Source organism: Crocodylus porosus, unplaced genomic scaffold (genome assembly GCF_001723895.1).
Source record: "Crocodylus porosus isolate Cpor-Errol unplaced genomic scaffold, CroPor_comp1, whole genome shotgun sequence".
NCBI classification, from domain to species: domain Eukaryota; kingdom Metazoa; phylum Chordata; order Crocodylia; family Crocodylidae; genus Crocodylus; species Crocodylus porosus.
Window position 1 is genome coordinate 4705668 of NW_017728923.1, and position 15803 is coordinate 4721470.

Here is a 15803-nt window from a genome sequence, read left to right on the forward strand (position 1 = left end):
TTCCCCTTCCCCCCAGCTGTGTCAGGTCTGGGCCCATTGCTTCCTCCCTTCCTTCCCCTTCTGCCTCCAAGGAGCAGGGCCGGGGGAAGGGGGGTGAGGCCAGCACTGCTGGCTTCACCCCCCCGCCCCCGGTCCCAGCTCCGGCCCTGTTGGGGAATTGGCAGGGATGGTGCTGTTATGACAATGGGAACTGAGGGGTAGAGTGGGGACGTTTCCCCCTTAACTCCGGCTGCTCCGTCACCACTGCCTGCAGAGAGCAGGGCTGGGGGCAGGAAACCAGCAGCGCTGGCCTTGACCGCCCTGTTCTGTCCCCGCCATCATGGCAGTGCTCCGCCATGCTGCTCCCACAGCCTCCTATCTGGAACGCTGTTGGAGCACTCTGGTTGTTTCAGACAGCCTATCAGAGTGTGAACATAGCATTATGGACAGGCTTTTATTATAGAGTATTCATAGATGCTCATTCACTATTGTCACTGCATACCATACTTTCAGGCTAGACATTGATCAACTGTATATCACCTAAAATGGATATTGTAGTCCCGTACCATGTCAGATGACTGAAGCCAGAAAATAAAGTCCAGTTTTCTTTCAGCACCTCATATGTCACACTTTCTTCTACAGGCCCTTCAGAGTCCCTAGCACTTCCTCCCATAGCACTAAGGCTTCTCTCCAAGCAAACACCCAACCTGAGCTGATAGGAAATGTGGATTCCTGGGATCCAAATACCACAGCCAAAGTGGGGCTGGGTGGAGCAGGGAGATGGAGGTATTCAGGCAGTGAGCAGCATGGCAGATGATAGCTTGGCGGGTGGGGTGAACTGGGCTACCTCATTCAGCACAGAGGTTGAAGATGCAGAAGAAAGAGTAAACTGAGTAAAGTTCATCTGCAAAGAGGTGGGAGGGTAGACCTGCTCCCAGAAGGGTCTAAGGTTTTTGATGAGAATCAACATGACATAGGTAGAAGCAAAGGAGATGTGGGCACTGCCAATGCCATGCCACTGCAGTGATGGAGACACAGTTGGTTAACATATATATATGCTCAAAAGATCCTAGGAAGAAAAACATCCCAGGCTAAAGCAGAAGACAAAAAACACCTCATCCAGTTTCAGTTACCTTCTTCTGAAGCCAACTTGCCTCCAGACTCTTAGATCCCTGCCAGACACGCAGGTAAAGGCATGAGAGGAGCTGATATGCAATCCACACAATTGCATTTCCTGCCCTGAAACACATGCGTGGCAGGAGGTGTGACTGTAGGATCACACATCAGATCCCATCACTACTTAATCCCAGTGCAGGGGGTTCCCAGGATCATGCACCAGCTCCCTCTGCACCAGCAAATAGCAAGATCCCACTGTTGAGGATTCCCTCTGCTGATGGGGCTTCCAGCCACCACCATGCTCTAAGCACAGTGACAGGCTCTCCCTGGCCATCAGTGCTACAGGACCCTTGTACCTTCATGTAACTACTAAGTGGTACTTCTGTAGCAGTGTAACGGCCATTTTGGGCACTGAGGGCACTGACAGATGTGCAGCATTCTACTATAACTAATGGCACTTCACAGAAAGCGCTGTGAATTACAGTGACCTCCGGACTCATAGATTTCATAGACATTAGGGCTGGAAGGGACCTCGGGAGATCATCGACTCAACAGAGAATCACTGTTGGGTTGGAAGAGTGGGGGATTGAGCTCCACTTTGGAACTGATCCAGGAGGAGCTGTGTGTCTGCAGCTTCTGATCCCACCTCCACCCTCCTCTCCAGTGCAGACTGGGCAAGGAAGGGTGTTTTATGTTCTAGCCTAAGTCCCTGCCCTCAGTGGGGCAGAAGCTATTCCTGTAGGGCACGAAAGGCATTCATGAAGTTATCTAGTCCAGCCTCCAGTTCAAGGCAGGACACTCCTTGATTAAACAATCCCAGTCAAGTGTCTGTCTAACTTTTCTACAGGTCGCTCCAGTAGGGGGAAAGTAGGCTCCCTGCAGGTTTCTTGGAGCCAATTTCAGGCATTTTCCAGGGCAGGCTCTCCCATGCCTCTCATTGACTGAGGGAGCCCACCATGGGGCTGATTACCATTAAACACCAGCACACAGCCTGTTCTTCAGCTGTTTTAAAAAAGTAAAGATCATTTACTGAACAATAACTTTTAAGCAAAGCTCACCACTTAGAATTCTTAATAAAACCATAAGTAAACTCTATTAAGCAACTTTTATTGAGTGCTGAACTGATAGAATAATAGAAATTTAGGGTTGGAAGGGACCTCAGGAGGTCATCTACTCCAACCCCTGCTAAAAGCAGGACCAGCCAAGGCTTTGCTTAGCTGGCTGAGTATGGGCTGGGTAAGTGGGGTGAGGCTGGGAGGGAGAGAGGCAGGTACTCTTCCAGGTGCCTGCCCTCACAGCCATGTGTGGGGCAGGGGCTTTCCCTCACCTGAGAGCACTTCTCTTGAGCCTTGCTTTGCTCTGCTGCTATTTGGGAGAGGAGGGGAATTTCCCTTCCCTTCTCTGCAGGGCAGGGCAGGGCAGAGCTAAACTCTGGAGACCTGTGCCAGGTGCCTGCCACCACAGCTGTGCATGGGATGCAGGGTGCACCCACCACAAGGGCTTCTACCTGCCCAGACCAGGTTTTCTGAGTCCTGCTCTGCCCCACTAGGCAAGGAGGGGAGGGGGAAATTCCCTTCTGCTCCCATGTGGTAGCAAAGCAAAGCAGGACTTGGACAGCTGACTGGGAGGAAGCCCCTGAAGTGGAAGCAACCAGCATACCCATGCCTGCAACCCCTAGGGCAGAGGGTACTTACCTACTCTGCTCTGGGTAGCGCTCTTAAACTCCCCACTAAAGCAGGGAATTGAACATCTTGATTGGCTAAGCCTCAGCAGAGACTCAGCCTGTGCTAGGCTGACCCTGGAAACATGGGGCTTCCAGTGTTTCTGGGGTTCTGCTTCTTTTCTTCTCTGTGCTTCAGGTAAGCTGTTTTGTTTGTTTTTTAACTTTTCTCCCTGCCTTCCCTCTCCCCTGTGGTTCAGGTCATTTCTGGACAACTTGCAGTTTTCTGGGGCTTTGGGGGAAAGGCTAAATTTCAGGCTTTCCCCTGAAATTCCCTAAAGCCCAAATTACAGTGGTCCCTACTCATACATAGTGAGAAAGTTCTTCCTAATCTGCAGCCTTTTAGTCCTGTTGTCTATGGTTACTGAGAGGTCTGTCTTCATTGCCCTTCAGGTATTTTGAGACTGCTATCAAATCCTCCTTCAGTCTTCTATTCCCTAAATAACCTTAGTTCTTTGAGGCTTTCCTCATAAGGTATGTTTCCCTAATAATTTTTGACACCCTCTGCTCTTGTTTATCCAATGAATCTTAAACACGTGTGGTGAGTGGACTTTCCCCAGAGCACTCTCCAGCCCCAAGGGAAAGCCCAGCCCATAGCACTGTGCTGGGAAGTGGAAGATGCAGATACAAACACCCACAAGGTGAAGGGGCCTACAACCTGGTTCTCCCATTCTCTGAGTAAGTGTCCTACCCACTAGGCTGTTGGATTGAAAAATAGGCATATCCTTCTCTTCCCTGATAGTCATGTTTTTTCTATGACAAAAATTTTGGGAGTCGCCCTATTTTACACACATGCCCAAGTGATTCCATCTGGCCTGTGTACCTCCATAGCCATAGTGTAGCCTACTGAACAGGCTCAGTAAGGAAGTACCAGGCAAGCATAACTGTTCTGGATCCCAAACTGCACGTAAGTGCCAGATACTGCAGTTGTGTGACTCTGTAATGGCCACTTAGGCATGTGGAGGTGAAACAGGATCTAGCCCAAAGTAACTCAGTTTTGTATTCCACCAGACCTGCCTTGCTGTCACCCGCATACAATGCAGATATCCTCCCTTCCCCTCAATACAAGCTGCTTTGAGCACTCATAGAGGCATCTCTCCAGGACAGACCATAGTGCAGCAACAGCAGAGAGCTCTGCTCTGTCAAGTTGCTGGGGACACAATGGTTGTGAGCATCCGACACAGAGTTAATACCCCTGTAGTCTGTGAATGGTGAGGATGTGACTGTGGCAGTGAGGTATGTGGCCCATCCTCCTGTAATTGAGTTCACAAGCTCCCCAAGCAATTTTACGTACAAAAATCCATTCAGATTGGCAGGGAAGAGCTGCAGAGGCAAGAAACAGGCTGGTTTCTGGGGCTTCAGGAGAACAGGCTGGTTTCCACTAACTTAACTTGTATGTCAGGCTGATGGCAGCCCAGCTTGGTGGCTTGAGCCAGATGGCTCAGGCCGATGGTGGGGAAGGGAAGTGCCCCCACCAAATCAGGAGAAAGCAAGAAGAAGGCTGGCCCTGCCCTGATCCAGGGGTGGGGTGAGGTGATGAATTCGGCCTGAGGGGGAACTAACCCCTCAGACTTTCCCATTGGTCTGTTTCCAATCTTGGGGCCGAGCATCCAGAAGGGATAAAAAGCCAGTGTGCCCAGTACATGGGCAGCTTCAACAAGGGACAATGAAGAAGAGAAGAGTGCAGAAGAGCTGGAGCTGACCAGCAGGCTGGACCAGTTGTCCCAGAAGCACCCAGAAGACACCTCCACCAAGCAGGAGGCAGCAAGCAGCTGCATCTCAACCCCACCATGGAGGGAGCCGCAACATTGGTGCACAGATCACTGCATGGAGAGTCCAGGAGTGGATGGGACTTTGGCAGCTGCACAAGGTAACGTGGGTCCCCAACCCTGCATGAAGCAGGAGCCCTTGGTGCATGGATCGGTGCACAGGGCTGGAGAGGGTCTGGGAGCGGATGGGACCTTGGCAGCTGCATGAGGCAGTGCAGGTCCCCAACCCTGCATGAGGCAGGAGCCCTTGGTGAACAGATTAGGGCACGGGGCTGTGGAGCTGAAGGGACTGCCATGGCTGCACGACGCAGCATGGGTCCCTGACCGTGCACTGCAGGAGCTCTTGGTGCACAGGGTTGAGAGAGAGCTGATAGGCCCGGTAGCTGCATGAGACAGCTCAGGCCTTCCTGTAGCAATCAGCAACAGATGGATACAGGGTGTCCTCCCTCGCTATAGTGGATGACCCCTCTCACAGATAGAGATGAGCCTAGCCCATCAAAAGCTGCTGGGAGTCATGACTTACCCAGGAAGGGGATTTCCACAGAGAAGGGGCCCTCCTTCCCCATTCGGGTGATCAAAGTGAAGCCCCTGAGGAGGAGGGATGAATGACTCCCTTTTGGGAGCAGAGGAACCTAGGGCACTATTTGTTAAGAGTGGTTTCCATGGTTATGGGGCCCCTCCCAGTCATGGCCTAGGGGAGGGTGATGGTGTTCCTTTAAGGTAGCTGTTTCCTTCCCCGGTACCATTTCTTCTTGGGGAACAGTTGCTGTGCCATTGTTGTGTTCTGGTTCCTCATGTTAGTATTTTTATTGTAAACTTCTGTCTTTAATGTTGCATTATAAGAGGATTGGAAGCTGCTGTATTTAGCCTGCTAGAACGATTTGCTAGCAGAACCCTGGATTCATTGTATTGGTTATCGTTATGTATTGGTATCCCGTTCAATGTAACATCACTGTACATGTTCTGCTATCGTCCCATCATTGCCAGATTTTCCATTATTGATTTGCTGTCTAATTTGCATTTTATCACGCCTGCTGCTTGGAGGGCCCTATTCAGGGCAGGGTTGCAAACTAACCGGAAGGCCACAGAGGATCAAGACCTGTGCCTGAGTTTAGGGTTGACAAGAGTTATTGTCTCTGAAAATCTATATTTGTAAATAATGTGTGTGTATAAGTATGTTTTAAGTTTTATATAATATGGTATAATTTAATTCTGTAAATAGTTAAGTATCATTGGGTGCCTCTGGTCTCTGCTCTGCTCTGCAGGGAAAGGAGGTGAGTTCACCTGCAGCTAGGCAGTCATGCTGCCACGGTATACACACGCCCGCTGGCATCCCTTCAATTGAGGAGGGGATACCAGCTATATACCACCTGGGTTACACTGGCATGGAAACAGAGCACACACAATTAAGCAGCAGCATCTAATGCTGTCTTGATCTTTTTTCCTCCAGGTCAGCATGTATACTTATGGAAGTCCCAGCAATGAAGTTCTCTGCATCCAGAATCTTTTACATACAAAATGATCCCACTTTCTTTCCCTTCAGATGGAAGATTTTGTCTCTTCCTAAATGGGTATTAGTTGCAGGCTCTATTCCTGATGCCGTGTGGCAGGGCACTGTTTGTGCCTGCCACTTTAAGAACTGGACCAAGCAGCCAGCAGGTGCTTGATTGCAGTGGCCATTTTCATCTTTGGCTGCCTATATAAACAGACCTTTTCTCTGCTGGCAGAGAAGACAGCAACATGACTTGGCTGCAGGGCTGCTTGGAACAACCTGGAGGTAAGGGACAAGCTGTAGGGGATGGTTTGGAGGCTCCAGGTCCTGGGCATGACCTAAAACTGCACCCTGCCAGGAGTAGGTGGCCTGGTGGGGCTCTCAGTGGCGTAGGAGCCTCCAGGAAATACCAGGCCAGTTACCACCCTGGTGGAAGGTGGGTTGGGGTGCCTTAATAACCTCAGTTCCCACAACTAGGTGGGTTACTTGCTAGTAGGGTTCAGAAAGTGGACCCAGGAGTAAGAGTGGGGTGATTAAACTCAGAAGCCTGACTTGAGATCCCCTGACTGGTCCATGCTGAGGCCCAGACCAGAAGGGTCAAAGGGCTAGGGGCCCACCACAATGGATGCCCAGAGCTGAGAGTCTGGGGTTCTGACCGGCCTGGAGGTAAGGCCAGGGCCTGTGTAGCCAAAGGTCCTGGGGGGAACCACAGGGATCCTCAGGGAGCTAGGTAGCCTAGAATGAAGGGGAGTAGGCTGCCTGAATGGAGTGATCCAGGTGGGGTTCAGACTGGAGGATTCTGGGGCCTGGAGTGGGGTCAGTGATGTTAACAACAGTGGATGCCATTTGCGAGGCTTGGGCCTCCTGCCTAATTAACAACTTAATTAAATATCAAGAAGGTGGGTGGTTGGCCCAGAAACTGATGGTCGGGATGTTGATAGATGGGCCCCAAGAAGACCCCCTGTTACAGGCCCAAATTTATACCTTTTTCTTTGTGCTTCCTCTAAGCTGGGACTGTTTGAAGGCTAGTTCCGCTAGTCCACCTCAACCACCAATTCCAGCAGGCTTTGGAGCTACCTTAACTTGGGCCTGCTTGCCCATGACAGGTAGGAGAGCAAGGGTGGACTAGCCTGCTGGAGACTACCCCAATGGGGCTTTGCGTCATCTGTAAAAACTCCTTGTAGAGCTAGTGAGAATCCTTTCCTAATAAGTAATGAGGAAGCAACCTTTCAGGGCATGTAGCAGGGAATCTTACCTTGTTACTAGACAGTGGAGAAGGAGAGATGGAAATATAGAGAGTGGAGGGTTTAAAGAGGGGAAGACAGAAGGAAGTCCAAGCTAAAGAATAGAAGGCTGGTCTCATTTAGCGCTTGTACACATGAGTGGGGTTTAGTCTCCCTAAACTGAAACGGTGGGTGTTTAACTTGTGGGTTTTTAATTGTGCCCCACTGTTTCAATTTAGGGGCTTCCGTCACTGTTATGGAATAGTGACAGCTCACTGGCAGCTTGGCCCCCCTGCTGCCCCCCCACTGGCTGTAGGCAAGCTCCACTGGAAAAAAAGGGGGGGGCCTTGCGGAGCCTGCCCACCTCTCCTGTGGCCAGGGGCAAGCTGCTGGTGGGCCTTGAACTGCAGGGACCCCAGACCTTCCTTCTGCTGCAGTGACCAGACCCCCCTGCAGCTCAAGGTCTGCCAGCAGCTCACCCCCCCCCCCAAAGCTGTGGCTCTGGGCTGGGGGGGGGAAGGATCAGGGCCCTTGACACTTTTTCTTGGTGGAGCCTGCCCGTGCAACCTGTCACAGCCCCTGGGCTGCGGGGGGGCCTGGTGCTTCTCTCTGCAGTGGCAGCACTCCCAGGGCTGCCTGAACGGGGTGCTAGCTGGGTGGGTGCTGCCCCAGCTCTCAGGCACCACCCGACCTGATCCAACAGCGCACAGAGCACTGGAAGCCTGGGTGTGGGAAAGCTCCTTAACACCTTCCTGCCACCTAGGACTGCCCAGGAACAGGCTGGCTTGCCCCTGGGGCAGTGCATGAAAGCAGTAGGAGGGCAGCTGGGTATGCTGGTGGCTGGCAAAGGCAGCAGGGGTGGTGCACAGGGTGCTGGAAGCCTGCCAAACCTGAGCTTTTCCAAGCACTTCTGGTGCCCCATGCACCATCCCCACTGCCTTCTCTGGCCACCAGCACACCCATGTGACATACACATGCACACTTTATCCACAATGGGACAATTTGTGCTGGTTAAACTAAAATACATCAGCGGTGGTTTAACTTGTCACTCTTAAAGAAATTTTTATACACACAAAAATCATGCATGTGTACATGTTGACACCATTATTTTAAACAAATGATGATTTCTTGTCACTTTGTCACATGTACATGGCCACACCATCATGTGTACAAGCACCCTTTAAGATTAAACAGTAGTGGCTTAATGACTTGCCAATTAAGTCATTTACAGCTTGTCCACAGGTGTCAGGAAAGTGACCAGAGAGAGATACCAGGCTACTTAACTCCTACTGGAGGGGGCAAAAGAGAGGAAATAAACAGTATTGGGGATGGAGGCCCATGAAGTAGCGGCTGTGAGCTCCTGACATGGGAGCAGGGTGACTCAGCTGCAGGGAATTTGGAAGAGACTGCAAGAAGGGACAAAGAAATCCATTGGTGAGACTTAAAAGTGGGGAGAATGACTCTAGCTAGTTAAAGATACAAGTATTCTTATGTCCTTTTGCATTTCGTTTTTCTATTTTTGCCATCCCAGAGGCAGAAGATTCTTCTGTTATTAAGCAGATGCTGATGATATCAAGGTTTTTTTTAGAAATTTGTAATAGGATGGGACTGTGAGAGGAGGAAGGGGGTCCAAGAAGAGGCTGGGCAGGGCCAAGGTGTGCCAGTGGGCCTAATGCCTGTGAAAGGCAACGAAGGGGCTGAGGCTCCAGATCACTAGACAGGAATTGCTGGGCATTGAGTTACTGGCTTCTTCCAAAGAACTGGGATCCAAACAGATAAAGTATAACCCCAGCAAGTCTGTGCACATGCGGGTAGGGCTATCCCCTGGAGAGGAGAGGGGAGGGGAAGAAAGAGGGAGAGAACAGAGCAGGGACTGGGCAGAAGAAGCAAAGAGCAAAAGCCCAGTGTATAATGCGTTCATTGAGAGTAACCTCTGACTCTGCCACCTGCCTCCCAAACCTAACAACCAAAGTGTGGCAAGCAAGGAAGGGAGGTGAAGCCAGGGAACAGGGCAACTGTGACAAGCAGCTACAGCTCCCAGGTACCCGGGGGGAACAAATCAATTGACTTTATTATCAGTGAACCTGTTTTCCTGTGGTCATCTTTATGGCAGGTTTTTAGTTGTCTAAATTTGCATTTTTAGCAATTATGTGCAGGTAGGAATTCTGTTTCCCAGCAGTGAGGATTCACATGTGGGTGCACACACGATGCATATAAACTGAAGATATATGGTATGCTACACACTGTCCTGAAAACACAGTTGGCCCCAAACCTATGATTAACATGTTTTTGACTCTGGAGGGGGAAGGGGACCCTCCTATCTTTTAGTCCATTAACCCTATTGTGGGAATCCAGAGAGTTAGGGTATGCACAGTAGTGCTTCATGCATGTTTTACAATGCTGTAATTTTAGAGCACTTTTTATAGTACTATAAAGTTATAGGGCTCTTGAACAAGATGGAAGTACAGTGATTGGGGGAGAGGGGGCTTCTGAGCCTCCCTGTACTTTCCAAGCTAGGAGGCAGGGGGCACTCGGTGTATAGCATTGACCAGAGTACAGAAGTTATTTAAAGCACCGTAGGCTACTAAAGTGCTGTAAAATACAGTGCTTCAAATTTAATACCTCACTTAACAAGAGTTCATTTAAAGCACCCATTTTTAAAGGGCTGCAGAGCTGTGCACTTCTATTAAGTCACCGCAATAAAGCACTTTAAATGGTGAAAAAAGCAACTTCTGTAAACAACCTCATGTTCCAGGTCCCCCCCACCCCCAGATCTAGAGTAGGTTTGAACCTGCATTTTTCTGACTGCTTAGCACAATGGTCTGACCATCAGGTCATGGCTCAAGCAGTACAAAAACTTTCTTTCAGTGCTTTCACTGGGCAGCCATGAGAGGGAGACATGGGATGCCAGGAGGAGGCAAGCAGGCTGAATGGCATGTGGCTTAGTGAAGTGGCCCCTACCCTGGTCGGGCAGGAGTCTCAGCTTTAGTCTGGAGCCTTGCCTCAAATAGGGCAGAAACTTTCCCCCTGCATTGCCTTTCATCTATTTTTTCCCTGACTAGTAAATGCAAAGGTCAGTGGTTCAGCTTCAGAAAGAGCACCAGAATGGTATCTGGTTAATGCCTGTGGGGTGGTGGGTAGGTTAAAGGAGACCTGGCACCTGGGTCTCCCACTTCCCCGGCAAGCGATTTAGCCCTTTCAACTACTGGGGTTAAAATGTGAAGGGCGCCTCTGCCACTTTGCTTCTGGAACTCTCACCTACATCCATGTATACATAGTTATCTATATGTACAAGGGAACATGCAGGGCTGGGCTGGCCCATCCTATACTGTGAAACCTGCGGCCACAAGGAGCCCTGCAGGTAAGGGGCCCCCTGTGTCTGGCTGCTCATCACCCCACCCCACTCCACTGCTGGCTTCTTCGGCTGCTCACCACCCTCCTTCCCCTGCCAGCCCCCCCGGCTGCTGCTGACTTCTTTGGGGCAGGGGCCCCCAAAACTATTTCTTGCAGAGGGCCCCAAAATTGTGGGCTGGCCCTGGGCACGTATCTGGGAAACAGAATCCCTAACTGCAAATAAATGCCCAAAACACTGCTTAGGCCACTAAATAGCTGCCACTTAAACAACTAGAAGAAACTGGCACACCACCCAAAGTGTACTGAGTTACCAGTTCCATTTGCTTGATCTTTATTCATCAGACAGATAAAAATCAAGTGCAAGTCTTGTCAGATATCTATTAGGAGCTGGTCTGAAACATAAAGGAGTCCTGGGAAGGCAGAGCAACATACACTGGAGGGTCATGAAGGTGAAGTTTGTTCTACCAGTGCTTGTGCTGAAACCATTCTGTGGATAATTTGGGGAAGAGGATGTACATTCTATGGAGGTTCATAGAAGTTAAGGTAGAAGAGGTCACTAGAGCATGTAGTCTGACCTTTTGTATAGCAGCAGCCATAGGATCACACAGTTATTGCTGTTATGGGCCCAATACTTTGTATAAAGCATGTTTTCCACAAAGGCATTCAGTCTTGATCTGAAGACACCAAGAGACAGAGAATCCACCATTACCTTTGGCTGTTTGTTCCAATGGGGAGTTTGACAGTTCCTCTCCTCTTGGTGGAAATGAGGTGAGAGCCTTTTGCCTCTTGACTACTGGTTAGCATTTCAGCCAATGCAGAATAGCAGGCAAGCAAGGCTGCAAGGGACCTCAGGAGGTCATCTAGTTCAACCCTGTGCCCCAAGCAGGATCTTCCCTGATTAAACCATCCCAGGCAAGTATCTGGCTAACCTGTTCCTAGAAATTTCTAAGGAAAGGGATTCCTCAGCATCTTGGCATAGTCTGTTCCAATGCTTGAGCACCCTCGTAGTGACAATATTCTTCCTAATATCCAACCTAAATTTTTCTTGCTTTAGTTTGAGACTATTGCTCCTTGTCAGCCACAGCCTTAAACCTGAGGCCTCAATTTGACTAGCACAGGCACTCACATCAGCCTACCACCCTCTAAGATATCACCCAGACTGCTCAAGACTGGCCTGAAGCTTCCAGCAGGGCTTAACCCTCCATGACACAAGAGTGGCTGCTGACCCTCCACTTCCCCCATATAAATTCCTGAGATGGAACAGGACTCAGTCTGTCCCTAATGTAGCAAGGCACTGTGGTGTGCCTGCTACTTAAGGGGAGAAGCTGCCTGAGAGGCAGCTTCCAGGTGGTATGGGGGCTGATTGCAGGCTCACCTGCCAGAAAGAAAGCCAGGCTGGGGCTAGATAAACCCAGTGCAGGAGCCAGTCAGGGAGCCCAGCCCTGAGAGCCTGAGGAAAGTTCTCTTCAGGAGGGCTCCTGAAAGACCTAAGAAAGCAGGGGAAGCAGAAAGACTCGGCAAGCCTGGGAACAAGAGAGTACTGGGGCAGAGAAGAAAGGTTGCAGGCTTTTGTTTTCTATTGATAATATTATTTGAGTTACAAGCTTTGAGCTCTGCTAGAGACAGGCTCATGGCCCATAGAGAATTCCCCAGCCCAGAGATGGGGCTGAGTGGGGATAGAGGCCAAGGGAATGGTACCTGCCAGCCCAGAGAAGGGAGCGGAGCAAGGCACAGGGGGTTCCCCAGCCCAGAGAAGGGTTTGAACAATGGAGTAGAGTCCACCAGCCCACAGAAGGGGTTGAGTGGGGCACAAAGGGCTCCCCAGCTTGGAGAGTGACTACGGAAGGGACTAGGGGGTCTGAGGACCCAGAGATAGAGCGTCTATTTAGCTAATTGAGACTAGGGTGGGGGGTCCAGGAGGGATCTGTTGAGGAGTTGATTGGACTCAGACTCTCTCTCTAAGGCCTAATGGCAGCCTCCCTTACTTAACCTCAATAACAACAGGCAAAGTAGGTGAGCAATTAAGGGAAGTCAGCCTTAGAGATAAAGCCAGGCAGGAGTCATACAGCCACCCAGGGGCATCATGGCTGCCCTTGTGGCTCAAACTTGCTGCACCTAGATTTTGCTCACCCATCCTGACCCTGGTCAGTGCCTTGAATCTCCAGCTTCCCATGTCCTGGTATGTCACAGCCATGGAAAATGATCTATGACCATCTTCTTTATCATCACCCTTCAGGTAGTTGACTGTTATGATATTCCACCTCAGCCTTCTTTTCTCTAGTTAACTAATTCTAGTTTTTTCCCCTTATTTTGAACCATTGTGGTGCCTGCTTCTTTCCTCAGACCTGATGAAGAGTGCCTTGCATTTGAAAGTTTGTCCAACTTTATCACAACTGTACAGTTGGTCCACATAAAAATCTTTGCCTGTTGCATGGTTCTTTCCCCATAAGTCACTTTTCCAAACTAAATGATTCCATTTCTTTCTCCCCACCACCTGCACAAACATTTTCATTGCTTCTGTTGGACTTTCTAACTTTTCCATATCTTTCTTGAAGTGAGGGGCCTAAAACTAGACACGGTATTCCACGCAAGGCCTCACCAGCGCTAAATAGAGTGGAAAGATCACTTGTTTTACAAGTGATGCTTCTGTTAATGAAATCCGGTATGCTACTGGCTTTTCCTTTTTCTATTGCCTCATTTGCAGCTTCTGGTCCACGTTAACCCTAACAGACTTTTCAGCAGTACTGTAGCCTAGCCAATCATTCTGCAGTCTGTATCTGTGCAATATGTCGCCTCTCAGAAATGAGTTGGGCTAGTTCCTAATGCCACATGAGTGTTCAGATGATAAAACTTTCCTCTACAATGTGCAACTCTGTGATGCCTCAGCAGAGAGGTCTGAGATTGACAGGGGGACATGAGCACTCCAGCCATTCCAGTAATCCTCTCCTAATGCATGCACTTCCCTAATATTGTTTCTGTGTGAGATCTCTAGCCACCAGGATGTCTGCAGGATTCTAACTTGAATTCAGTCTCTTCCCATTCATGATATTGGAAGAAATTGAGCAGATCCATAATAAACTATGGGCTTCACTTTGGACTAATTTGCTTATGGTTCAACTGCAGTTTAATAAACAACCAACTGTACATACAGTGCAGAGTGTGTGATGGTATAAAAAAAAGGAATACGGGATGGAAAGCAGAGAAAAAAAAAGGGGAAATTGTTTTTGCAAGGTAGGTCTTGTTTTAATGCTCAGTGAATGAAATCCCTTAGAAATAGTGGCTCTAAATGTCTTACCAAACCCATTTCAAATTCCAGTGTGAATAGAATCCCTTCAACATTGTCTTTCTAAGTTCCATGCTGCAGGAGCCCATGACTTCTGTACCCTGAACAAATCTAGTTGTGCATGTCGGGATGGAGAGCTCTGGCTATGGAGAGGCAGTTCCCTTCACCCAGCACTGCAGCATTGTGTTCGGCTCTCCCCTGCAGCACCTCACCCCTCAGTGCAAAGTCTCCAGAGCATGTTGCATCTCTCACTAAAACTACGTTTGTTGCCAACCCTGGTTAAAAGCTTGGACTTGTTGTTTAAATAAATAAATGTATAATGAATGAATTATTGCCAGGGAGCACATGCCATCGGAAGTCTGCGATTCCTCAGACCAATAGCCCATTGAGCCACAGCCCACTTTAAACCATGTCCGCTGTCTCCTATCCCATTGCTGTGCTGCCACTTCTTGCCCATTACACAGGTCTAATGATGCCTCTCTTTATTTGTAACCCCACCCTGCTCTTCCACTGCTAGGCCCCTCACAGCTCTTCCAGTGCCTCACCTCTGACTGCATCCATTCTGCTATCCCAGGCCTGTGCTCCTCAAAGATCTGGTGTCCCCCTGTTTTTCCAGTCCTGGACTCCCACATATTGCTATCTGCAAAGCAACTCTTCTTCCCAGAAAAACCCACCAAAACCAAAAACCCAAGCATATAAATCTCCCCAAATGCTAGAAATAGAAAAAGCTGAAGTGTCAGCAAGGCTCAGGCAGCTGTGCCATCTTGTCAGGTAGTCCTGGGCTGGCAGTCTAGAGAGAAGACAGCAGCACGTGGGAGCGAGGTGCAGTTGGCTTTCCAGAACTTGAGGTACATGTCACAAAGAGAGCCTGGCTGTTAGAAGTCTCTCCTGTGGAACAAGTTTGTTTTGTTGGCCTGAAATACAAGGTCTACAAAAAAAGTATTGAGACTGAACATGCATTTGTGGTACAAAGTATTGGGTGGGGAGTGTGGCTTCGCTGAACATGTCTGGGCAAGTTGGGACTCCTCTGGACAGGTTTGCAGCTCATGGTGTTTCTCCAGTTTTCTGTGGCCAGAGGCTGAAGTAAGATTGTTTGTGTCTCATGTCCCCTTTCGTTATGTCAGAGTGTCTAGAACAATGCGTGGGCATTAAATTTTGCATGAAAATGGGGAAAATGGCAAGTGAAACATTTAAATTATTTAAAATAGTATTTGATGATGACACTATGAGCCACACAGGAGTTTTGGCATGGTATCATTGGTTTAAAGGAGGATGAACATTGGTCAAAAGTGATGAAAATCGTCAGCATCATGAAATGATGAAAATGTGGCAGTGGTTCGCAGTTTGGTTCAAGAGGATAGCTGACTGACTGCCTGACAGAGAGCGGAAGTTGGAATTTGTGCTGGTTCATGTCACTCCACTCTAACCGGTGATTTGGGAATGAAGCTAACCAGGAAAGTGGGTGTCTGACTCTTGGATGCTTCCCCATGACAACGCGTCTGCCCGCTCAGCACAGCTTGTGAAGCAGTTTTTAGCCAAATTTTACCCAAACACCGTATCCCACAAGTGCCACAGCCTCCATATTCACCTGAAATGGCCCTGTGTGACTTTTTCTTCTCTCCCCTCAACTAAAGAAAACCTTGAAACTGTATGTGGAAACCATAAAACAAAATGTGACTAAGCAGCTTTTAGCAATTCTCCAGCTTGCTTATCAGAGATGCTTCCCACAATGGCAGAAAAAACCACTTGGGAGAAGTGTGTGCCTGCAGAAGGAGCATACTTTCATAGATTTCATAGACATTAGGGCTGGAAGGGACCTCGGGAGATCATCGAGTCCAGCCCCCTGCCCAAAGGGCAGGAAGTCAGC

The 15803-nt window shown here is 49.3% G+C and overlaps 1 protein-coding gene across 1 annotated transcript in view; it reads left to right on the forward strand.

Annotated features, from left to right (window-relative positions):
- The first annotated feature begins 4606 nt into the window (after positions 1-4606).
- CLUAP1 (clusterin associated protein 1) overlaps positions 4607-15803 on the forward strand; it is a 322832-nt gene continuing 311635 nt past the window's right edge. The window contains exon 1 of the mRNA XM_019539991.1: positions 4607-4685. Coding sequence (XP_019395536.1) covers positions 4643-4685 — 43 coding nt within the window. The 5' untranslated portion in view covers positions 4607-4642. The remainder of the gene's footprint in view (positions 4686-15803) is intronic.